The following is a 23,248-nucleotide window of genomic DNA, read 5'->3' on the forward strand; positions in this document are numbered from 1 at the left end:
AAAAAAAAAAAAAAAAAAAAAAAAAAAAAAAAAAAAAAAAAAAAAAAAAAAAAAAAAAAAAAAAAACTCGAGCCCCATATATATTTAATAATACCTTTAAAACGCCTTTACTCGAGCTCGTTAGTATTTTGTTTCAAATGTATACCCTACAAATTTTAAAAGTATTTAAATAATGTCCTTGAATTATTTTTTCAAATTATAATAATTATAAAAAATTATAAGTGGCCACTTTGCATGGTGTCGTGGTTGTACATATTTAACGGTGCAGCGTTATGATCTTGACAAGTTCATGACAAGCCTTAAACGAAATTCAAGCTTGACTTTGTCGAACCATAGTAGGGAAGATTTATATTTGTCAACCGAACACATGAGCTCATGCAGAATCTAAAATCGTGAACCGACATTCATCATCTTCTACTTTTCTTCTTCTTTCTCATTCTCGAAATATATGGAATAAATTTTTTAAATCTTTTTTTCAATATCGAAGAATATTACTAAACACATACGTCTCTCTCTGTCTCTAAAGAATCATTTCATGGAAGCTTATGGAATGAAAAATGGCGTTGAGATTACAAAAACAAATAAAGTATATGATGATATGATCATATGTATCTATGGCGACATTCCTATTCTTTCTCTCTCTTACCCATAGTTGACATTCTTCGACATCATCGTTTTCGTCTTCGCTTTCCTTTTCTTCTTACTTTTCTTGCGTTTTTTCATTTCAGGACCGAGCGAAGAACAAAGGAGGAGGAATCGAGCTCTGTTTTCATTCATTTGTCTTGTCCGAAAAATATATATTTTTGTTTTTTTCCTCAAAATTATACGTGTTGTGGATCTGAATATAGCTCGATGTTGATAAGACATGAGTTACAGTCTCATAGGTCGAGAGTAATATCAGTGAAAATTTAGAGAAAAAACCCTCGTAATTCTTGACACGTTTGAAAATTTTCTCGAATTACTTGACCTAATTTTAAAATCTTCTCGAAATTTCCTCGAATTAATTAACTTAATTTTAAATCAAATATAGGTATTAAAACAATTTTTGTCGTATATTTTGAAATTTCTAATCGAATTCTTATTAAACATTACATTCAACGAATCAATCAACTTAATTTTAAAATTATAGGTATTAAAATTGATCTTGTAAATTTTTGTCGTGTTCATACGTGTCGGGTTATAGTTAAGCTATGTCGTTTTTTCAGTTGTCGGTTAATTTATTAATTCACTTTTAAACCGAACCGCACGTGTCGCTATCAAAATAAGACTCTTTTGAAAAACTCCATTTTTTGTAAAGCTAAAAATTCCCCTATATCTAATGTCCTTTCCTCCCCCACCTTTGCTTTTCTTTAATTAATTTTTTATTTATTATTTTTGGTTAAATACGTCACATTTATTTTATTTATATAACTATGCTTCAAATTTTTTTCCAAGTCAAAACCCTAATTTTGAACAAATTAAAATAACCGAATAATTTTATTATTATTATTATTATTATTATATTAATTCATCCTTACCCAATTTCAAATTTAACTAGCCCTTATCCAAATCTATATATATATATATATATATAATTTTTAAAAATTAAATTATAAATTTACTCTTAAATTTTTAAAATTGTATTTGAGTTTTGAAAGAAAGTCTAAATGAGTTGAAAGGTTAATGGATAAAAAATTAAAATTTATAATTTATAATTTAATTTTTAAAATTTTAAAAAATACATATAAATATATATTTAAAAAAATAAAATAATAATAAAATAAAAGATACAGTTCACAATATGTATATATATATGTGATTATCCCAGCATGTACTCATAGCCAACCGTCTTCTTCTTCTTGAAAGAGAGATAATAGGATCACCCGGCGGTGAGTTTGGGAGCGTCAAAACACAAGAACATTAAGGGAAATGGACCGGATAGCGAAAGTGGCGTCACAGAAAGCGGTGGTGATATTCAGCAAGAGCTCGTGCTGCATGAGCCATGCAATCAAGCGGCTGTTTTACGACCAAGGGGTGAGCCCCGCCGTGTACGAGCTGGACGAGGACTCGAGAGGGAAGGAGATTGAGTGGGCTCTTTTACGCCTCGGCTGCAACCCCTCCGTGCCCGCCGTCTTCATCGGTGGTCGCTTCGTCGGCTCCGCCAATGCCATCATCACCCTCCACCTCAATGGCTGCCTCAACAAATTGCTCAAGGAAGCCGGCGCCCTTTGGCTCTGATCGCTGCGCCGCCGAGTATCTCTGTTTTCCCCTTTCTTGTCTTGTTGCTTTCGAGAGGTTATTGCAAGAGATGATTACCTCTACGTAGAGTTTGTATCAATGCTTTCAACATATATATATATATATATATATATATATATATATATGAACTTTAATTTAATGTTCTTCCACAAAAAAATTAAATTTTATATTTTTGTTCGTATGTTCGTATAATTATTTTATTAAATTATATTTTAATTTCATTCTGTTTTGAATCACTGACGTTTTTCAAATGGTGGGTCTAGATTTTTTTCGTAAAAATCTATGATCGTATGATAATTGATGTATAGACGACAGTCTAGAGGTTTAATCGATAAAATTTTAAATTTGTATATGTGTAAATTAACGCTTTTTTTAACAGAAAGGTGTAAATTAATATGCTCCTGTTGATATAAATTGATTTTTACCATATTTTTTTAGAAGGATATTTTGATTAATTGAGATATATTATTGACTAATTAGCTGACTAAAATAGTTTTAAAAGAGTATTAAGTATTAAAAATTATTTTAAAGTCGTGATAAAATCGTTTTAAAGAAGCTAGTAGTGATATCTTGTCCATAAAGATTAATAGTTACTAGTCAAATCGAGATCGTATAGATATGATCAGGAATCTAATTACGTTTAATTATTTAATTTAATATTATTAAATTTGATCGATTTAAGTTGATTATTAGTCTTACGATCTTAATAGTCCTCATTGTGTGATGGTGACCTAACCTAGTGCTTGTGCACCTTTGATCGACGATGATTTTGAATAGCAAGCAATGATATGGGGGATGCAACCTCTACTCTAGACGACATGTTTAAACAACGGTATCGTAATTTTTGTCTTCTAGTATGTTTTTTTTTTAACTCCGACAATTTCAGATAATTTCGAATTTGTTTATCAAAATTGTTCAAATTCAAATATGAGTTGGAAAGTTTCCGATACAAACTAACAAGTGTTCGACTCCAATCGGCAAGGGTTCAAATAGATCAAACAAATTGTTTAAGACCATGTTGTTCTAGCTGGATTATTTTGTTCTAGAATTCCTCGTCTCACTTTTCGGGAATCCGACATCTTTCAAACATAACCTAATTTTTGCTTTCTGAAGCAGACCGACAATCAGATCCCCATCGTTCACCCATCAATAATTTCATTTCCCAAACTTTTTACTTTTCGAGCATTTATTATAGAAACCATGAAGAATACGATAGAGTTTCATTTTCACATCCGTTTTTCCCGTTCTTTTTTATATTTTATGCCAACATTATTTCATTTTGAAATAAGAAGAATTTATGTTTTTTTTTAGGCTTAATTATCCCAAAATTAACCCTAATTTGCTTCGAAAGCCATTATATTTTAATTATTTCCAACTCGATCAAATTTTGAAAAACTCTTGTAACATGCATACGACAATAACTCAAGTCTAATCATATTTTCGAAGTTAGGTCGTTATACTGATAATTATCTCTAAAAGTATAAAATTTTATGCTTTTAAAAAAAATTAAAATAATAAAGATAAAAGATTTTATGACGATATTATTCTCGAAAGTGAAAAAAATGAATATGAATATCTTTTTTATTTTGTCTCTACTCCTTAGACCAAGAGTCGAGCACCTCGATATATCTATATATATACATACATATATATATATATATATATATATATATATATATATATATATATGCTATTTGTAAACATAAATATTTAGAATATTAAATTAATCAGAACAATAATATTTAAATATTTGTTTTTTTTTTTAATATTCAAGGTAAATAAATTAAAAGTATAAATAATAAAAGAAAAAAAAAAGAAAATTTGTGGGGCCCACGTGAGCGTCACGAGGACATTTATTGGGAAATTCGTGGGAATTATGCAACAATACATCAACGGTAATGTGGTGTGTAAGCATTGAAAAAGATTGGTTTATATTCCAATGTCTAATCAATAAATAAGATTGGATCAGATTTTTTTTTTTCTTTAAAAAAATAAGAATATATTCTTTGGCTAAGAAAATGGGATAAATCCCAACATCCCCCTAGTTAGCTTACAACGTCGGGTTTTAATGCAGACGATAAAATAAGAGCAATTTAACAATAATTGTCGTGTATTTTCTACTAAAAAAATTAGATATTCGAATTTATTTATTTTTAATATTGAACTAAAAAAATTATGAGAAAAAAAGTAATCATCCTATCAATAAAAATAATAAGGTTACGTATGTCGGAGGATGAAAGTCCCACATCGGCTAATTTAGGGAATGATCATGAGTTTATAATCAAGAAATACTCTCTCCATTGATATGAGGACCTTTTGGGAAAACTGAAAGCAAAGAGTAGACAATATCATACCAGAGTTGTATTCGTCTAACATGGTATCACAGTCATGCCAATATATACTCAAAATGTTAAAAGAAAAATTCAAATTTTATGTGGGCTTGGGCTAAAATAGGTATTTGTAAACTTAGGCCCAATAAGCCCAAAATGGAGATTTTTTAAAAAAATTAAATTTATTATTATTATATTAACGACATGATGAGGACAAAGATATGATGTTTAATAAATAATGTGAGATATCCTCAAATATAAAATGGCAGAAATTAAAAAAAAATAATTTAATTAATTTGTATGGATTTTAGTGTATGAGAATGGGTTTTTTTTAATTAATTTATAGTTACCCATTAAACAAATATATAAATTATTATAGAGCAATTTAATGTCTATTTTGTTTATTATTTTATATTTTATAAAATGAAATAAGATGAAAAACGCTCCCTACCTACCCATCTCATCCTTTATAGAACTGTGTATTGTAAGCGATTCGAACCAAATCTCTTATAGGAGTAAGTGAAGTTGGTGAACTTGTTCTAACCGAAACTCCTACAGTGAAGAAGAGGATCGAATGGTATACTTTTGAAATAGTAATCAGCATATTATTCGACGAGTACGTTGGCTTTAGTATAAGCATGTTTCCCTAATAGTTAACGATAATGCGTGAAGATCAAACAAGCTAAACTTTTGACTTTATGTTCTAACGTGCTGGCTCGAGATTTCTTTAAGTCGGAATAGCTAATTCAAGTACAAGTTTCAGTGAACGAGACTTCCCAACCTCAACAGTCACGATGTGTGTATATATATATATTATTTATTTATTTATTGGATAATAAGAAGGCATTAAGATGGGATTTAAAGCATGTGTTTAAGAATGTCCGTCACAAATGTGGGACCCACTCCTCCGACCGTTAATGAATGTAAAAATAATATTTTAATTTTCCTTTTCGGTAGAAATAAAAATAAATAAATTGTTTAAAATAATTATGGATTTGCAGTTAAGAAATTAATTGCACCCAGATTTGGTCTTTAAGTTCAATACCATATAAATATTTATTTATTTATTTATTATTATTATTATTATTATTTGTTTGTACTTAATCGAGTATTTTTTAAAAAGAAAAAAAGGAAAAAAAAGGAAAAAATGGTTTTCGCAGTTCTTTTTCTTTACCTTACTACTCTTTCACGATGTCAGTTTCTTCGATTTGGTGATCTGCTTCTCAGAAATGTTCGTCGCGATCTTTCCCTGTAAGGGGAGAGTGCGATTTGATGGAGGAGGTCAGGAAGAGGACCGATTTTTAGGGGTTGGATATGATTATGAGCACTTTAAGTTAGTTAATTCGGCACTGTAATTGGGGTTTTTTGGGGTTTTCTTGCTTGTTTTTAGTTGATTATGGGTGGTTGTTTTCCTTGTTTTGGATCCTCCGATCGTAATGGCGCAAAGGAAGCTACTAAGAAGGATTCAGCTAAGGATGGCGCCACTGCCCAGTCTCATCGTGTTAGCAGAGTGAGCTCAGGTGATAAATCAATGGCGTTCTTATCATTTTCTAGGGTTAATTCTTTAGGGTTTTGCTTGTTTTGCTTGTTTTCATGGCTATGGCTTCCTTGAACTGTGGCAATTTGCTGGTTCGTTCTGTTTTCGTTGTTCATAGGTTTTTTGGAGAAATTTTTGTGGTTTTGATCTGAAGAATTCAATGGCGTTCAAATTTTTGTTGTTTTTATCTTTTTGCTGTTTTGTTAACTTCCTCATTATCTTGTTCTTGGCTTAGTGATGTTTTGTGAATGTTTTGACATTGTGAAATGATTAAGGCTATAGAAAGGGCAAAATGTATGTTGAATTAGCTTAGTATGGTTGGCATGATGTCTAAGTTGCTGGTTTTTATAGATAAATCGAAGACATGGAGTGTATCTGATGCTAAGAACGAACCAACTGTTCAAAAGGATGGAACAACGGCACATATTGCAGCTCAAACGTTTACGTTTCGGGAGCTTGCTACAGCGACAAAGAACTTTAGACCTGAATGCTTATTGGGAGAAGGGGGGTTTGGACGAGTTTACAAGGGCCGCTTGGACAGCACGGGACAGGTAAAATATTGTTTTTCGCATATTGAAGTTCATTATCTTTAATTGATTTATGACAATGGATGTAAAGGGCACTGGATGTAAAGGGCACCGATCATGTAACGGTCCAAGCCCACCGTTAGTAGATATTGCCCTATTTGGGCTTTTCCTTTTGAGCATCCCCTCAAGGTTTTTAAAACGCGTCCCCTAGGGAGAGGTTTTCACACACTTATAAAGAATGTTTCGTTCTCCTCTCCAATTGATGTGGGATCTCACAATCCACCCCCCTTCAGGGCCCAGCGTCCTCGTTGACACTCGTTCCTTTCTCTAATCGATGTGGGATCCCCTAATCCACCCCTCTTCGGGACCAACATCCTTGCTAGCACATCGCCTCGTGTCCACCCTCCTTCGGGGCTCAGTCTCCTCTGTGGCACATTGCCTGGTGTCTGGCTCTGATACCATTTGTATGACCCAAGCCCACCGCTAGCATATATTTTCCTCTTTGGGCTTTCCCTTTCGGGCTTCCCTTTAAGGTAAACCATACCCTTATAAAGAATGCTTCGTTCTCCTATCCAATCGACGTGGGATTTCATGAAAGTCTCCTGCCCTGTTGAGGCAACATCCTTGATTGCCCTTATATGTGAAACAAATTTATGACATGAAATATAAGTTCTCAATGACTGCTCTTGTACAGGTAGTGGCTGTGAAGCAGCTTGACCGTAATGGTCTCCAAGGAAATCGGGAATTTTTGGTTGAAGTTCTAATGCTTAGCCTGTTACATCACCCAAATCTTGTTAACTTGATAGGCTACTGTGCTGATGGCGATCAACGGCTTCTTGTTTACGAGTTCATGCCATTGGGGTCGTTGGAAGATCATTTACATGGTTTGATATCTATCCCTTCTTTTTCTTTCATCTTGTGATAGGAACAATTTTTTAAGTTTCAAATATGAAAGCTATCTTAATCACAAATTTAGCACTAAAGGACATACTAGCTTGCTAGATGCTCCCACCAACACCATCATAGACGTGCACATAGAGATTATGTGTTGGGGTGGGTGGGGATCTTCATTTGCTATTGTGAGATTCCACATCGGTTGGAGAGGAGAACGAAATATTTTTTATAAGGGTGTGGAAACCTCTCCCTAGCAGACGTATTTTAAAAACTTTGAGGGGAAGCCCGAAAGGGAAAGCCCAAAGAGGACAATATCTGCTTGGGTTGTTATAGCTGTTACCACCTTCATCCGTTTGTATCTCCCACCATCTATTTTAAGAGTGAGTTAACTCTCATGTCCAAATGAAGGGCTAAATCTTAGTGGATCAGAAAGACCACTCTTCCTTACGATACCGTTTCTTACTTAATTAGGATGTTAGATGGATCTTTCTTATTATTAGTGTACGTCTATGCGACTCTTGGAGTTTGAAAGTTTGAGACCAAGATAATCGAACCAACCTGTCGTAGATGGCTCAATGTCTTATCACAGATCTAACTTCTGAGTCAAACATTGTAACAGCCCAAGTCCACCGTTAGCAGATATTGTCATTTTTAGGATTTCCCTTCAAGGCTTCCCCTCAAGATTTTAAAACGCGTATGCTAGGGAGAGGCTTCCACACCATTATAAGGAATGCTTCGTTATCCTCTCCAACCAATGTGGGATCTTACAATCCAACCCCTTTGAGGTCCAGCGTCCTCGCTAGCACACCGTTTGGAACTTGGCTATGATACCATTTGTAACAGTCTAAGCCCACCCCCACCGTGAGGAGATATTGTCCTTTTTGGGCTTTCCCTTCCGGGGTTCCTCTCAAGGTTTTAAAATACGTCTGCTAGGGAGAGATTTCCACACCCTTATAAGGAATGTTTCATTACCCTCTCCAACCAATATGGGATCTCACAAACATTCTTACTTATCCATCAATTTGTATTCTTCAAAACCTTTCTGATTACTTTTTGTACCTATTTTCAGATTTTCCACCAGATAAGGAGCCCTTGAATTGGAATACTAGAATGAAGATCGCAGCTGGTGCTGCAAAAGGATTGGAATATTTGCATGACAAAGCGAGCCCGCCTGTTATATATCGGGACTTGAAGTCGTCCAATATTCTTCTAGACGAGGGCTACCATCCCAAGCTGTCAGATTTCGGTCTTGCGAAACTAGGTCCAGTTGGTGATAAGACTCACGTCTCGACGAGAGTAATGGGAACATATGGTTATTGTGCTCCGGAGTATGCTATGACTGGTCAACTCACTCTCAAGTCAGATGTATATAGTTTTGGAGTCGTCTTTCTTGAACTTATCACAGGGCGCAAGGCGATCGATAATACCAGAGGTCCGGGAGAGCATAATCTTGTAGCGTGGGTGAGTATGCTTTCTTTACTGTTCTCATTCTTTGTGCATTTCAATTTGTATTAATCACTCAAAGCTTTTGCTGGAAAATGGTATACAGGCTCGGCCACTTTTTAAAGATCGTCGAAAGTTCCCTAAGATGGCCGATCCGCTGCTGCAAGGTCGTTATCCCACGCGGGGGCTTTATCAGGCATTGGCAGTTGCGGCAATGTGCTTGCAAGAGCAGGCTGCTACTCGACCTCTAATCGGGGACGTAGTTACTGCTCTGACGTATTTAGCCTCGCAAACTTATGATCCTAATACAGCTGCTTCTCAAAGCAATCGAATGAGTGTTACTACTCCACAATCCCGAGATGAGCGGAGAGGCGTGCCAGATGGATTGGATAGTCCTGATGAGCGTGGTCGAGGACGTTGTTCCCCGTCAAACTACAGAAACTCTGGAGGTACCGAGCTAAGCAGAATTGACACGGGAGGCGGGTCTGGTCGAAAATGGGAATTGGATAAGTTAGAACAACAAGAGTCTCTACGAGACAGTCCTGCATATACAGGACGAGCAAGGGAAACACCGAAGAACCGCGACGTAAACAGAGAACGTGCAGTTGCAGAAGCAAAAATGTGGGGTGAAAACTGGAAAGATAGAAACCGGGCAAACGCGCAAGGCAGCTTCGACAGTTCACAAGAATGAAAGCGATGAAGCTCGACGTTTCTCGTTTCTCATCACATTTTGCTTGATCTTCTGCTAGGAAATGAAGTTGCCAGTGCCTACTAGACTACAGGTAAAATTGCAGGAAGAAGAAGAGGAAGGAAAGATTCATATTACAAACACAACTACAGGTATTTTATCTTCCATTTGCAAGTCCAACCCAAAAGGCATTGTTTTACTGTTCTTGCTGCTGGTTCTTCAACAATGGTGAGGTAAAGAAAGAGGGAGAATTGTGTAATCAAATCGAGGTGTCGAGCGTAGTTAGGTTGGTCGGTTGGTCGGTTGGAGATGTCTGAAACTTCATGGGGACTATCGGAATGAATATTGGAAAAAAAATAGAGTTTCGTGTGGGGTTTCCATTGTTATACGTGGCTGTTAGTTTAGTTCATCCGTGTATCATTCATTTATTCGAAGATTACATGATGTTTATAAATACAGGATTTCTAAATTTGCGTTCCAAATCCAAATTCCCAAATAATAAGTTTTGTAAACCAAGTTTCCTAAATCTACGTGCCAAACACCCCTAAATGTCACATACTTAAGATGTAATAGACAAATTATCGTTTGACCTAATTACATAATTACCCTCATATTTTTTAAGAAATTATAACATATTAGTTTTTTTTAAAGTTTTAATTTAAATAATTTTAAATATCTCTGCTTTTATAAATATTTAAATTGAAAAAAATAATAATTATCTTCCTTCTTTTGAAATTGTGCCCTAACCTTAAAAAAAACAAATAATTTGTGCTTTTTAACTTTAGTATGGACAAAATTTTATTTTTAAAAGATGAGAGATTAAATTGAAAAATGATAATATATATGGGACTTACTTGAAAATTTTCATATTTAAGTTAAAAAAAAAAAGAAATAAAATTATTTATTTATTTATTTATTTTATCCAAGGTCCCTTAAACTGCCCTTAATTGTCCAACTTGAAAAATTAAATAAAGAATTTTAAGAGAAGCGAATCCATCGCAGAAACAGCTGGCTCAATTGGATGGTAAAAGCGTAAATAAGTCTAGAGGTAAGGGCATTTTTTGGAATTGAAACGACGATTTAAATTTACGCAATCCGTCGGCTTCTCAGGTCGTTTTCCGTCTTTCTCCTGCTTTGTTAAACTTCCTCCGTTTGTTGCCGAAGAATTTCCTTCTCCGGCAAGAACTGATTCTACTGCTTCGAAACGCTGAATTCTCTTATCTTGATTGAAGTCGGTGCCGTCACCGGTAATTGAACGTTCCGATCATTGGCAGAGCCGCTGAATCTCTAGCTGGTTTCTCCTTTTCCAACTTCGCTCGCTCTTGTAACTTTTTTCTTTTCATAATTGTTTTTTTATTCAATTAATTTTCCTGCTCGTGGAGTGTGATTCCAATTTTGAGAGATTTTGTCGATTTGATGAGCCGAGTGTCCATTTCTTGGTGTCTGATGATTCTCCTTTTAATCGCCTTGCATTTTGTTTCCTGTTTTTTATTATTGTTGTTTTTAATGATTCATTTAGTACTCTGGAGTATGGAGAGGCATAGGTGGTTGAAGGTGGCGATTTTTGCTTGTCTGGTCGCTTTTTCCGTCGGAAGGGGTAATACGTTCAACATTTTTTTTTTTTTTTTTTTTCATTTTGATTTGTTTTTGTTTTTAATTTAGTGTATATATATGTTTTTTTTGGCTGAAATTTCGAGTTCGTCTTATGGTGTGCTTGAACTCCTCAAATTCAGAGTTTAGATTGAACCACAAGCACAGCGGGGATGCTATTTCTTTCAACCATACTCTTGCGGAAATCTTGGTGCAATATGCTTCTGCGGTATGTTTTTATTTTTTTAATGCCCGGTGGTTATTTTGTTCCTCATCTTATGTGCTACTTATAGTTACGTCATTCGCTTGAATTAAGCAATTTGGGATTTCAGGCGTACATATCTGATTTAACGGAACTGTTTACTTGGACATGCTCAAGATGTGATGACCTGACTCAGGTACTTAGGTAATCCGATGATTTTCAGGGGGTGTAGACAAGTACTAGACATCTTTGATATTCAAGTTTTGTGTATATTGAGGCAGTTAGTTTTCTTTTAGTCAAAATAATCGGCACTAATGTTCATTTCCAATGGAAAAACAGGGGTTTGAAGTTATAGAACTGGTTGTTGATGTCCAGCACTGCCTACAGGTATATTCCATTGGATGGTTTTTGGGAAACTAGTCGAGCTTGGTTGACATTTGTTGTTGTGATATCGTTTTTGTACTTTGCTGCAGTCATATGTCGGAGTAGCAAAGAGTCTTAATGCTATCGTTATTGCTTTTAGAGGAACTCAAGAAAACAGGTGAGCAAATTGAGGTTTATCGGTTTGCAAAATTTCATTGGAACAAATGATTTGGTCTTTTATAGTGGAAAAATAGCTTCATTTTGCTTCTGGTGTATAGCCTTTTCATTTAGAGAGTGAAAAAACTGATCTAAAGGCAGTAATACCTTTACACTTTGAACGTACAAACTATTGATTAAGCATACAAAGTTTTCCCTGTAAACTATTCCACTGGTATTATGCTTTTCTGTAACTTTGTCCTTGCTTTCTATTTGATGAAACTAATTAATCAAATCATTTGTTGATTTGTAAAGATAAATATAACCATATTAACACCTCTGGTGTTTGGGGGTTGGTGATGATCTGATCTATGTATTTAAACCTTATTTACAGCATACAGAACTGGATTGAAGACCTATACTGGAAGCAGCTTGACCAGATGTACCCTGGCATGCCGGATGCAATGGTGTGTGTTGCGAAAAGTTTCTGTTATCTGTTCTTTTGCATATGCTAGATTGAAAGTTGTCTTTGAAAAAGCTTGTAGGTCTTGTCCACCTCATACTCTTAGTGCTTGTTTAAGTCCTCTTCTATGATAATATAAAAGAAGATTACATTGGGTGGAGTTACTTCTAGTGCTTGTATAAAACCTCAAGATTTTACCATTGGATGATATTTCTTTTATATCATATTGAAGTATTAAGTGAGCACTGGGAGCATGGAGATGAGCCTAATTTAGAGTTTTAAAACACAACAAGTTGAAGAGAATAGAGTTGCAGACAAGACATGCAATCTATTTGAAGCCTTAGAAAAAAGATATAAGAACCTTTTTGAACTTCTAAAATATTTAATTTAGAAAGGAATACAAAGTTCACATATATAAGTACACACACACAGATATAAGGAGTACAAAGTTCACGATCAGGAATAACTAACTAGAACAGAGGAGTTAAATAATTAAGAGTTCTTGGTTCACAGAATTTCCATTTACTCTAAGGTTCTAAATAGCCTCCTACTTGTGTTGTGGTGTTTCTTAGTTTTTATTTGATTTTCTTTTAATAACAGTACTCAAGTAGGATTCAGACCTCAGTCCTTGAAGAGAACCTTCATCTCATCATTTTTTACTAAAACTCAATGTTAAGCTGTTAGAGAGGGACGCAATAACTTCAGTTCTTGTTACTTCAGGTGCACCATGGGTTTTATTTTGCTTATCACAATACAACAATACGCCCTGCGATAGTAAGTGCTGTTGAAAGAACCAGGAAGTTCTATGGTAACCTTGACATCATGGTGACTGGACATTCAATGGGAGGGGCAATGGCAGCATTTTGTGGCCTGGATCTTGCAGTACGTGACGACAGCTTCTTCATTGCTTGATAACTTTGATAATTGTTGCATTGCTTTTCTGAAAGATATGATGGCCAAAAGTCTTTGACATTTAGTAGTCTTAAAATTTTGCAAAATTAGTCAACATACTCCAGTAGTCATTTGTGGTTGAAGTTAAAAATATATTTTAACTGCCTGTTTAGCGCTTGAACATTTCTTTTACTACAGAATGGAAAGCTATCGTCAAACCACCTAAATGGTGCTTGAACATTCTTGTTTTCAATATTTTTAGAATCTTAGGAAGATATGAATGTTTTTATGTTAGGTTTTAATTTAGATTCTCTTGTTTGATCGATGCATTATGCTGATGATTTTCTATTCAATGCAGGTTAGCCACAATTACCAGAATGTCCAGGTTATAACATTTGGACAGCCTCGTATTGGCAATGCAGTATTTGCATCTTACTATAGCAATATAGTGCCAAATACATTTCGAGTTACAAATGGAAATGATATCGTCCCCCATTTGCCTCCATTTTATTCTTATTTTCCTAGAAAGACATATCGCCATTTTCCTAGAGAGGTATGTTTCATTGATACTTTGAACTATACAAAGCTACTTAGGACATGTGATGGTGTGAACTTGATGGGAAAAATCGTGCACAATCTCCTTTTTTAGCAGTTCCTTTCGTTTGCAAACACAACAATGTTAAATCTCTCTGCTCTTGGAAGACATTTCTAAATATCCTTCAAACAGTACGTCTTACCTTTATCGGTGAAATGAGGGTTGTAAAATTAAATTTAACTTTCAAGAGAGTTTTAAAATTTTTTTAAAGATGAAGATAAGAGTTGTACTTCTGTTCCCTTGAGTTATAAGGAGATCTAACTGTAGTTAATATTTGGTTGCAATTGTGAAGCTGAAAAAAAAAACTAATGCTTCTTTAGGGCTCTGCAAATGGTACTTGTATATATTCAATGCCAGTAAGCCTAAAAGTTGTACACATTTCAGACTCAAATGGCAGAAACATTACATATTTCTCTGCTAAATTAGTCCCTTTTAAGTAACTTAGAAGTCCCAACAATCTGCAGGTGTGGCTTTATGATGTTGGATTTGGAAGTTTCATTTATCAAGTTGAAAAGGTTTGTGATGGTTCTGGTGAAGACCCGTCTTGTAGCAGGTAACTCTTCTCTTGTTTGATCAGATTTTGATGAGCGGCATTACTTATTATGGATTTGATTCTGGAACTTGGTTGCTATTTCTGAGCTATGAATGAAAATCTGGATTTAGTAATCTAAAGAAAGCTTTAAAATATTGCCAATGTGACAGGTCTGTCTCTGGAAAAAGTGTTTCAGATCATTTGGTGTACTATGGGGTTGAGCTAAGTAGTCCAGCATGGAGATCATGTAGATTTGTGATGGATCCTCCTCTGGCGGCATCGTATGGAATGACCGATCCGAATGGTAACAGAGTTTTCTCTAGGGATCCTGAAATTCCTCTTATCAGATTGAAGGAACCGTCCTCACTCGGAGGTAAATCCTGGTAGCGTTCATTCTATGACCGAATACTTTCTTGCCCATGATAACCTTAAAGAAGACCGTGGAGGGGGTCGCGTGCCATTTGAGTTATTTCAAACCTTGTTCGAGATGCAATTGCGTAAAGGCTTGATCAGTGTGGTGGTTCGGCTGGTAAATATCCAACCTTGTGAATAATTAAGCTGTTTATTTGTACATATGGGAAAATGTGTATTATTGTAAAGATTGTTTCACTGAAAATTGGTAGTTTTAAAATAACGTGGATGGAAGAAAATTGCAATAAGATGCAACGTCGTAGAACAGCATGAATGAAATAATCATGTGTTTGTATATTGTTATTTGTTGTTTTTTTGCTTTGAATTCTAATGTAGGGAACGGTCTGGACTTTAGGGTTTAGGGTTTAGGGTTTAGGGTTTTCGATGATGTTTAGTTCGAGGGATGGGAATGGATTTGAAAGCCCCAGGTTCGTTTTATTTATATATTTACTTTTTGTTATCTATATTTTAAAAATTAAGCTAAGCCATAGTTTTTTTTTTAAATTTGATTAACCATTCAAATATTTCCGTGAGAGCAAAAGAAAACTAAGTGGTTATTAGATTAGACTTGGTTTTCTAGTTTTGATTTTTGAAAATTGTGTGTTTGTTTTCTCACTTTTTTTTAATTTTTTTTTAATCAATGAAACATTTCAGTTATTAATTAAATTCTAAAAATTAGTTTTCAAAAACTATTTTTTAGACTGAATTAGTTTATTTTTTTACGGGATGAATTATTTATCCTTTTACTCAAAATTTTGAACTCCAACTATTTTATCATTTTGTGCTCATTCAAAAAATTATTTTAAAAAATATTTGTATTTACTTTAAACTTGGCACGATAATAGAACTAAGTTTATTGAAATTTGACGACTTTGGCAAAGTTATTTTGTAGTTAATTTATAAATTAATCAAACTTAATTATGTGTCAAACTTTATTTTATTATTATTTTTGTGGTTGAAAATAATGGGTTAATCAACAAAAAATTGGATAGAGGGTAGTAGTTGGAGAACACTTATGTATAGAATAAGGTCCAATTTGATGGATTATAAAAATTTAGGTCATATTTGTTAACTTTTTTTTAAATTTTCCTTTTTTTCTCATCAATAATGATTTTCATTTTTTTTTCTCTCAAGAAAACATATAAATTTTTAATCAAACTTCAAAAAATAAAATAAAATATTTATATACTTAATTTTAAAAATAAAAAAGTAAAAAAGCAAATAATTATTCAGAAATGAAATTGATATTAACATAAGAAGTTTGTTAAGGATAGTTGACCGTCACTATAAGGCAAATATCTAGATATTTGCCTTACATTACGGGTTACCATATTTGCCCTCTTATTAAAGGCAAATATATTGCATTCATTTATTATTCTTTCCTTTTATTACTATTTCCATAATATTTGTAATTTACCATATTTCTGTATTCTGAAAATAATTATAAATAAGAGAACTCTCACCCCCATTGAGGTGTGGTGATTCAGCAAACATTCACATGGTATCAGAGCCCTTTCGGTTTAACAACCCTGATCCTTTCTTCTCTATGGCTTCCGAATCTTCTTATCATCTTCTTCCTTTCAATACTCTAATCCATATGATCACCATCAAACTTTCTTCCTCCAATTATCTTCTTTGGAAAAGCCAACTTCTCCCTCTTCTTGAGAGTCAAGACATGCTGGGCTATGTCGATGGAACCAGGGTTCCACCACCTCGCTTTGAACCAGAAACCTCTTCAACACTCAACCCCAAATATTTGGCATGGAGAGCAGCCGATCAACGACTTCTCTGTCTCCTGCTCTCCTCTCTCACTGAGGAAGCCATGGCTGTTGTCGTTGGTCTCCCTACTGCACGTGATGTTTGGCTTGCGTTGGAAACTACGTTCAGCCATCAGTCGAAAGCTCGTGAACTGAGACTCAAGGATGACTTGCAGTTGATGAAACGTGGCACCAAACCTGTTGCTGAGTATGCCCGTGCCTTCAAAAAAATTTGTGACCAACTTCATGCCATTGGCAGACCGGTCGAGGACATTGATAAAGTGCACTGGTTCCTTCGTGGACTCGGCACCGAATTTTCAGCTTTTTCTACTGCTCAGATGGCTCTTACCTCTATCCCCTGTTTTGCAGATTTAGTCTCTAAAGCTGAAAGTTTTGAGTTGTTTCAGCTCTCCCTTGAGTCCTCTAACTCCACTCCTACAGCATTCACAGTCACTAATCGTGGTCGCACCCATGGAAGCCACCCTGCTTCCTTTACCAACCAGCGAGGTCGTTCTTATTCTCACAAAAATAACTCTTCTAATCGAGGACGAACCCACTCAAGTCAAGGTCGTCGACCACCTCACTGCCAAATATGCCGCAAAGAGGGCCATTATGCTGACCGCTGCAACCAACGGTATGTTCGACCTGATTCTTCTCATGCTCACCTTGCTGAAGCCTTTAACACGTCATGTTCTATTGCTGGACCCGATACTGCTGATTGGTTTCTGGACACTGGAGCTTCGGCCCATATGACTGCCGACCCATCTATTTTGGATCAGTCTAAAAATTACACGGGTAAGGACTCTGTGATTGTAGGAAACGGTGCTTCCCTACCCATTACCCACACCGGTACTCTTTCACCTGTTCCAAATATTCACTTGTTAGATGTCTTGGTTGTCCCTCACCTCACTAAAAATCTTCTTTCCATAAGTAAATTAACGTCTGATTTTCCTCTCTCCGTTACATTTACTAATAATCTTATTACTATCCAGAATCGTCAAACAGGAAGGGTGGTGGCAACCGGTAAAAGAGATGGAGGGCTATATGTGCTGGAGCGCGGCAACTCTGCTTTTATTTCAGCCCTTAGAAACAAATCTTTACGTGCTTCATATGATTTATGGCATGCTCGTCTAGGTCATGTGAATCATTCTGTTATTTCTTTTTTAAATAGAAAAGGTCATCTTTCTCTTACGTCTTTATTGCCTTCTCCATCATTATGTAATACCTGTCAGCTTGCAAAAAGTCATCGATTGCCTTATTCCCGCAATGAACGTAGGTCGTCTCATGTGTTAGATCTTATTCATTGTGATCTTTGGGGTCCTTCTCCCGTCAAATCAAATTCGGGTTTCCTTTATTATGTTATTTTTATTGATGATTATTCTCGATTCACTTGGTTTTACCCTTTAAAATTTAAATCTGATTTTTTTTGATATTTTTCTTCAATTTCAAAAATTTGTGGAAAATCAATATTCTTCTCGTATCAAGGTATTTCAAAGTGATGGTGGTACCGAATTTACTAATACTTGTTTCAAAACTCATTTACGTAATTCTGGCATCCACCATCAACTCTCTTGTCCATATACACCTGCTCAAAATGGTCGTGCTGAGAGAAAACATCGTCATGTGACTGAGACTGGCTTGGCCCTTCTCTTTCACTCTCATCTTTCTTCTCGTTTTTGGGTTGACGCCTTCAGCACTGCAGCTTATATTATCAACCGGTTGCCTACTCCACTTCTTGGAGGTAAGTCACCCTTTGAACTCCTTTATGGCTACACTCCACATTATGACAATTTTCATCCCTTTGGTTGTCGTGTTTATCCTTATTTGCGTGATTATATGCCTAACAAGCTTTCTCCCCGCAGCATTCCTTGTATTTTTTTGGGTTATAGTCCTGCTCATAAAGGGTTTCGCTGTCTTGATCCGGCCACCACTAAGCTATATATCACCTGTCATGCTCAATTTGATGAAACCCACTTTCCTGCTATCCCTAGCTCCCAGACCCAACCTCTTTCCTCTATTCCTATTTCAAATTTCTTAGAACCACATTTTCATCATATTGATTCATCCCCCCCTACCACTTCATCACCGCAAACTCCTCGATCCAGTTCATCCCCGTGTGATATTTGTTCTGACCTTGTAGATGAGTCTGTGCAGGTTGATACTTCTCTTGCAGGTTCCACTTTGCCACCTTCGACTTCTAATTCGACCTCTATTGAACCTCCTGTTGATTTCTCTTCTTTGGGCACTCATCCTATGATCACACGAGCCAAAGCTGGTATATTCAAGACTCGTCATCCAGCAAATCTTGGTATTTTGGGCTCATCTGGACTTCTTTCTGCTCTTCTTGCATCCACTGAGCCAAAAGGATTCAAATCTGCGGCTAAGAATCCTGCTTGGGTGGCTGCCATGGATGAAGAAATTCAAGCATTACAACAAAATGATACTTGGACTTTGGTTCCTCGCCCTGCTAACACCAACATCGTGGGCTCTAAATGGGTGTTTCGTATTAAATATTTGCCTGATGGATCTGTCGAGCGTTTCAAGGCTCGTCTTGTTGCCAAAGGTTATACTCAGGTTCCTGGTCTTGACTACACTGACACTTTCAGTCCGGTTGTCAAAGCTACCACTGTCCGTGTTGTGCTTTCTATTGCAGTCACAAATAAATGGCCTCTTCGACAACTTGATGTCAAGAATGCTTTTCTCAATGGAACTCTTATTGAACGTGTTCATATGGAACAACCTCCTGGGTATATTGATCCTCGATTTCCCACTCATGTTTGTCTATTAAAGAAAGCCCTCTATGGTTTAAAGCAAGCTCCTCGTGCTTGGTTTCAGCGTTTTAGCTCATTTCTTCTCACACTTGGGTTTTCTTGCAGTCGCGCTGACACGTCCCTTTTTGTCTTTCATCAGCAATCTAACATTATCTATTTGCTTCTTTATGTTGATGACATTATTGTTACCGGCAACAACTCATCTCTTATTGACAGCTTTACTCGCAAGCTTCATTCTGAGTTTGCTACCAAAGATTTGGGTTCTCTCAGTTACTTTCTTGGTCTTGAAGCTTCACCCACTCCTGATGGTCTCTTTATTAGTCAGTTAAAATATGCTCGAGATATTCTTACTCGTGCTCAGTTGCTCGATAGCAAACCAGTTCACACTCCTATGGTTGTTTCTCAACACTTGACTGCTGATGGTTCTCCTTTCTCTGATCCTACTCTCTACAGATCTCTTGTTGGCGCCCTTCAGTACTTGACTATTACGCGTCCAGATATTGCCTATGCTGTCAATTCTGTCAGTCAATTCTTGCATGCCCCTACTGCAGATCACTTTCTTGCTGTCAAACGTATTCTTCGCTATGTCAAAGGAACACTCCACTTTGGTCTTACCTTTCGTCCATCCAATGTTCCTAGTACGCTAGTCGCTTATTCGGATGCTGACTGGGCTGGTTGTCCCGATACTCGTCGTTCTACATCCGGCTATTCTATTTATCTTGGTAACAATCTGGTTTCTTGGAGTGCCAAAAAGCAACCTACTGTCTCACGCTCCAGCTGTGAATCTGAGTATCGTGCTCTTGCCACAACCGCTGCTGAACTTCTTTGGGTTACGCATCTTTTGCATGACCTCAAGGTCCCTATTTCAAAGCAGCCCTTACTCTTATGTGACAACAAAAGTGCTATTTTTTTGAGCTCTAATCCCGTTTCTCACAAGCGGGCCAAACATGTTGAACTAGATTATCATTTCCTTCGAGAACTTGTTATCGCTGGCAAACTTCGCACACAATATGTACCCTCTCATCTCCAAGTTGCTGACATCTTCACAAAGAGTATTTCTCGACCTCTCTTTGAATTTTTCAGATCCAAGCTTTACGTTCGTTCAAATCCGACGCTCAGCTTGCGGGGGGGTGTTAAGGATAGTTGACCGTCACTATAAGGCAAATATCTAGATATTTGCCTTACATTACGGGTTACCATATTTGCCCTCTTATTAAAGGCAAATATATTGCATTCATTTATTATTCTTTCCTTTTATTACTATTTCCATAATATTTGTAATTTACCATATTTCTGTATTCTGAAAATAATTATAAATAAGAGAACTCTCACCCCCATTGAGGTGTGGTGATTCAGCAAACATTCACAAAGTTGGATTTTAGTTTCAAACCGTAGATATTATGGGTAAATAGAAATGGTGAATATTTGGAGGCAGAGGAGTTGTTATTAACATAATAAAAAAATGATCAACATTTTATGATCTTTACAACATCATCAACAATCGGTTTCTTTTCCACTTTTGGTGCTCTATTTCTTTTCCTTCACTGCCAAATCAGCTGCATTTTCCTGCATAAGATAATAATAAGTGTTTATATGATAATAATAATAATAATATGATAATAATATGAGGAATAATTAGCAAACATTGGCATCTTTCACAGTCTTCTCCTGTGTGGGAAGAAGGGGAGTGCCTGAGCTTTGAGCTTCTGCTGCTTCTTTCACTTTCACTGCCTCTTTTTCTCCTTCTCCTGTCCACATGATTTCACCATTTTTTAATGAATTACTTCAAATAATCCTTTTGTGAAATAAGTTGGAAATAATTTGGTTGCATTGTGTCAAAATTTTACTGACCGATTTTCGGTTCTTCGGCCAATTTCTTTTCTTCAACAGGTTTGATTACTTGTTCGACGACGACGACGACGGCGACGCCATTGTTGTTGCCTTCCTTCTTCTCTGCCTTCGTTTCTCCGGCCAATTGCTTCTCTTTGGCAGGTTTAACTCCCTGCTCTACTTCGATTCCACCGCCATTAACAACAGCGTCCTTCTCTGTTTTCGTCTCGCCGGCCACCTGTTTTTCAACGGCACCGCCATTAACGACGTTCTCCTTCTTCTTCTCGCCGTCGCCGGTTATTTTGTTCTCTGTTTTCGCTACCTCCTTCTCCACTTGCTGGACCTCCGCCGCATCGCCATTGCTCTTCTTTTCCTCGCGTTGATCTGTTTTGTTCTCTGGTTCAATCTTCACAGCGCTATTGATTTTCTCCTCCCCGTTCTTCTTCTCCTCTCGCTGCTCCGTTTTGTTCTCCGGTTCAATCTTCACAGCGCTATTGATTTTCTCCTCCCCGTTCTTCTTCTCCTCTCGCTGCTCCGTTTTGTTCTCCGGTTCAATCTTCACAGCGCTATTGATTTTCTCCTCCCCGTTCTTCTTCTCTTCTCGCTGCTCCGTTTTGTTCTTCGATTCAATCTTCACAGCGCTATTGATTTTCTCCTCATCGCTGTTCTTCTCTTCTTGCTGCTCTGTCTTGTTCTCCGGTTCAATCTTCACAGCGCTACTGATTTTCTCCTCAACGCTCTTTTTCGCTTCTTGCTGCTCAGTCTTGTTCTCCGTGTCAATCTTCACAGTGCTATTGATTTTCTCCTCAACGCTCTTTTTCGCTTCTTGCTGCTCAGTCTTGTTCTCCGTGTCAATCTTCACAGTGCTATTGATTTTCTCCTCATCGCTCTTCTTCTCTTCTTGCTGCTCAGTCTTGTTCTTCGTTTCAATCTTCACAGAGCCGTCGATTTTCTGCACATCGCTCTTCTCCTCTACTCGCTGCTCCATTTTGTTATCCGATTTAACCTTCACATCGCCGTCGATTTTCTCCTCACCGACCTTCAAATCAGCCACAGGTAAATCGGCGCCACTTTTCGATCCATCGACGGCTTTGCGGCTGCTCTTGGTTCGGCTGGCACTAGATTTCTTGCGGGGGAGGCTACCATCGGCGGTGGCCACAGCAAGTTTCGACTCTCCGCAGCCCATGGTTGAGGCGATGAACGTCGGCGATTGGAGACAAAATGGAGAAGAACAGGCAGCGGAGAACAGGAAGGAGAAATTGGATCTCTCCCGCTTTAACAATGAAGAGGGAGAGATCGAGAGCAAAGAAGAAAGCAAATCAAAGCGGAGAGGTCAGTTTTTCGTTGTTGTTGATTGATGCTGTTATAATCGCGTTGGAATGATGAAGATCGTATGAGCGGAATTTGGTTGGTCAGGGTTCTTTCCCCCTTCTCCATGGCCATTACCGATCCGTCTTTCTCGTTCCTTTGAAGGTCGAAAATGGAGGATTGAAGCTCTACCCTTCAACCGAACTTGGAAACTGTTTCAACGAAGAAAAAAGAAAAAGTGTAATTCCAAAAATGCCCTTTAACCCCTTCTTTTTTTTTCTTTTTTTTTTGGGTTAAAAGAATTTCTGAACGACTTTTAATATTTTAATAATTAGTAAAATGGAGAAAAATAGTGAAATAATAATTTGTGAAAATATAAATATATGTATACTTTAATAAATATAATATTTTAAGGTTATAAATTAAATTTATTTTTTTATTGAATTAAAATATTATATTGTAAATTATATGATATTGTAAAATAATAATTATAAGCTAAAATCATGTTTGAAAATTAATTAATAATGATTAGTTTTATAATTACCACTTGTCTTATGGTTTATTATATATTATAAACTGAAATTTTAACTATCGTCTAAATTTTAATTTAATTTTAAAATATTTTATCAAACATAAATAACTATGTTTTTATTAAATTTATTGTTTTCAATTATTAATTATTCAAAATCATTTTTACTATAAGAAAATCCATTTTTATTAAA

The 23,248-nt window shown here is 36.2% G+C and overlaps 4 protein-coding genes across 5 annotated transcripts; 3 read left to right on the forward strand and 1 right to left on the reverse strand.

Annotated features, from left to right (window-relative positions):
• The first annotated feature begins 1,815 nt into the window (after positions 1-1,815).
• On the forward strand, positions 1,816-2,328 carry LOC111449297 (monothiol glutaredoxin-S10-like). Its single transcript, XM_023089141.1, has one exon. The coding sequence runs from the start codon at positions 1,909-1,911 to the stop codon at positions 2,215-2,217; it is 309 nt and encodes a 102-aa protein (XP_022944909.1). The 5' UTR covers positions 1,816-1,908; the 3' UTR covers positions 2,218-2,328.
• A 3,356-nt stretch (positions 2,329-5,684) lies between these two features.
• On the forward strand, positions 5,685-10,126 carry LOC111450675 (serine/threonine-protein kinase PBL27-like). Its single transcript, XM_023090918.1, has 5 exons — positions 5,685-6,088; positions 6,457-6,656; positions 7,327-7,516; positions 8,596-8,987; positions 9,076-10,126. Exons 1-5 carry the CDS (start codon positions 5,965-5,967, stop codon positions 9,658-9,660), a joined length of 1,491 nt encoding a protein of 496 aa, XP_022946686.1. The 5' UTR covers positions 5,685-5,964; the 3' UTR covers positions 9,661-10,126.
• Positions 10,127-10,762: 636 nt separating this feature from the next.
• On the forward strand, positions 10,763-15,142 carry LOC111451496 (lipase-like). Of its 2 annotated transcripts, none has more exons than XM_023091959.1 (11): positions 10,763-10,981; positions 11,177-11,254; positions 11,391-11,476; positions 11,580-11,645; positions 11,789-11,836; positions 11,923-11,990; positions 12,363-12,435; positions 13,152-13,313; positions 13,681-13,875; positions 14,382-14,470; positions 14,620-15,142. In XM_023091959.1, the coding sequence occupies exons 2-11, from the start codon at positions 11,188-11,190 to the stop codon at positions 14,834-14,836; spliced, it is 1,071 nt and encodes a 356-aa protein (XP_022947727.1). In that variant the 5' UTR covers positions 10,763-10,981; positions 11,177-11,187; the 3' UTR covers positions 14,837-15,142. The 2 variants fall into 2 exon arrangements, with proteins under 2 accessions (XP_022947727.1, XP_022947717.1); XM_023091949.1 differs by having other exon boundaries at positions 10,763-10,967.
• Positions 15,143-20,803: 5,661 nt separating this feature from the next.
• LOC111452179 (nucleolar protein 58-like) lies at positions 20,804-22,727 on the reverse strand. Its single transcript, XM_023092799.1, has 3 exons — positions 21,240-22,727; positions 21,033-21,136; positions 20,804-20,954 (listed from the first exon to the last, which is right to left on the reverse strand). Exons 1-3 carry the CDS (start codon positions 22,402-22,404, stop codon positions 20,916-20,918), a joined length of 1,308 nt encoding a protein of 435 aa, XP_022948567.1. The 5' UTR covers positions 22,405-22,727; the 3' UTR covers positions 20,804-20,915.
• Between the last annotated feature and the right edge of the window lie 521 nt (positions 22,728-23,248).

This window comes from Cucurbita moschata, unplaced genomic scaffold, assembly GCF_002738365.1.
Source record: "Cucurbita moschata cultivar Rifu unplaced genomic scaffold, Cmos_1.0 Cmo_Scf00001, whole genome shotgun sequence".
NCBI classification, from domain to species: Eukaryota; Viridiplantae; Streptophyta; class Magnoliopsida; order Cucurbitales; family Cucurbitaceae; genus Cucurbita; species Cucurbita moschata.

What these genes read in the sequence shown, in the direction of transcription:
- LOC111451496 (XM_023091959.1), top strand. Translation starts at nt 11,188, where the DNA reads ATGGAGAGGCATAGGTGGTTGAAGGTGGCGATTTTTGCTTGTCTGGTC. An exon ending in CTGGCATGCCGGATGCAATG is followed by an intron (nt 12,436 to 13,151) that starts GTGTGTGTTGCG and finishes TTGTTACTTCAG; the next exon opens with GTGCACCATGGGTTTTATTT. An exon ending in ATCGCCATTTTCCTAGAGAG is followed by an intron (nt 13,876 to 14,381) that starts GTATGTTTCATT and finishes AACAATCTGCAG; the next exon opens with GTGTGGCTTTATGATGTTGG.
- LOC111452179 (XM_023092799.1), bottom strand. Translation starts at nt 22,404, where the DNA reads ATGGGCTGCGGAGAGTCGAAACTTGCTGTGGCCACCGCCGATGGTAGC. An exon ending in GGCCGAAGAACCGAAAATCG is followed by an intron (nt 21,137 to 21,239) that starts GTCAGTAAAATT and finishes TCATGTGGACAG; the next exon opens with GAGAAGGAGAAAAAGAGGCA. An exon ending in AGACTGTGAAAGATGCCAAT is followed by an intron (nt 20,955 to 21,032) that starts GTTTGCTAATTA and finishes TATCTTATGCAG; the next exon opens with GAAAATGCAGCTGATTTGGC.
- LOC111449297 (XM_023089141.1), top strand. Translation starts at nt 1,909, where the DNA reads ATGGACCGGATAGCGAAAGTGGCGTCACAGAAAGCGGTGGTGATATTC.
- LOC111450675 (XM_023090918.1), top strand. Translation starts at nt 5,965, where the DNA reads ATGGGTGGTTGTTTTCCTTGTTTTGGATCCTCCGATCGTAATGGCGCA. An exon ending in GCTTGGACAGCACGGGACAG is followed by an intron (nt 6,657 to 7,326) that starts GTAAAATATTGT and finishes GCTCTTGTACAG; the next exon opens with GTAGTGGCTGTGAAGCAGCT. An exon ending in AGCATAATCTTGTAGCGTGG is followed by an intron (nt 8,988 to 9,075) that starts GTGAGTATGCTT and finishes AATGGTATACAG; the next exon opens with GCTCGGCCACTTTTTAAAGA.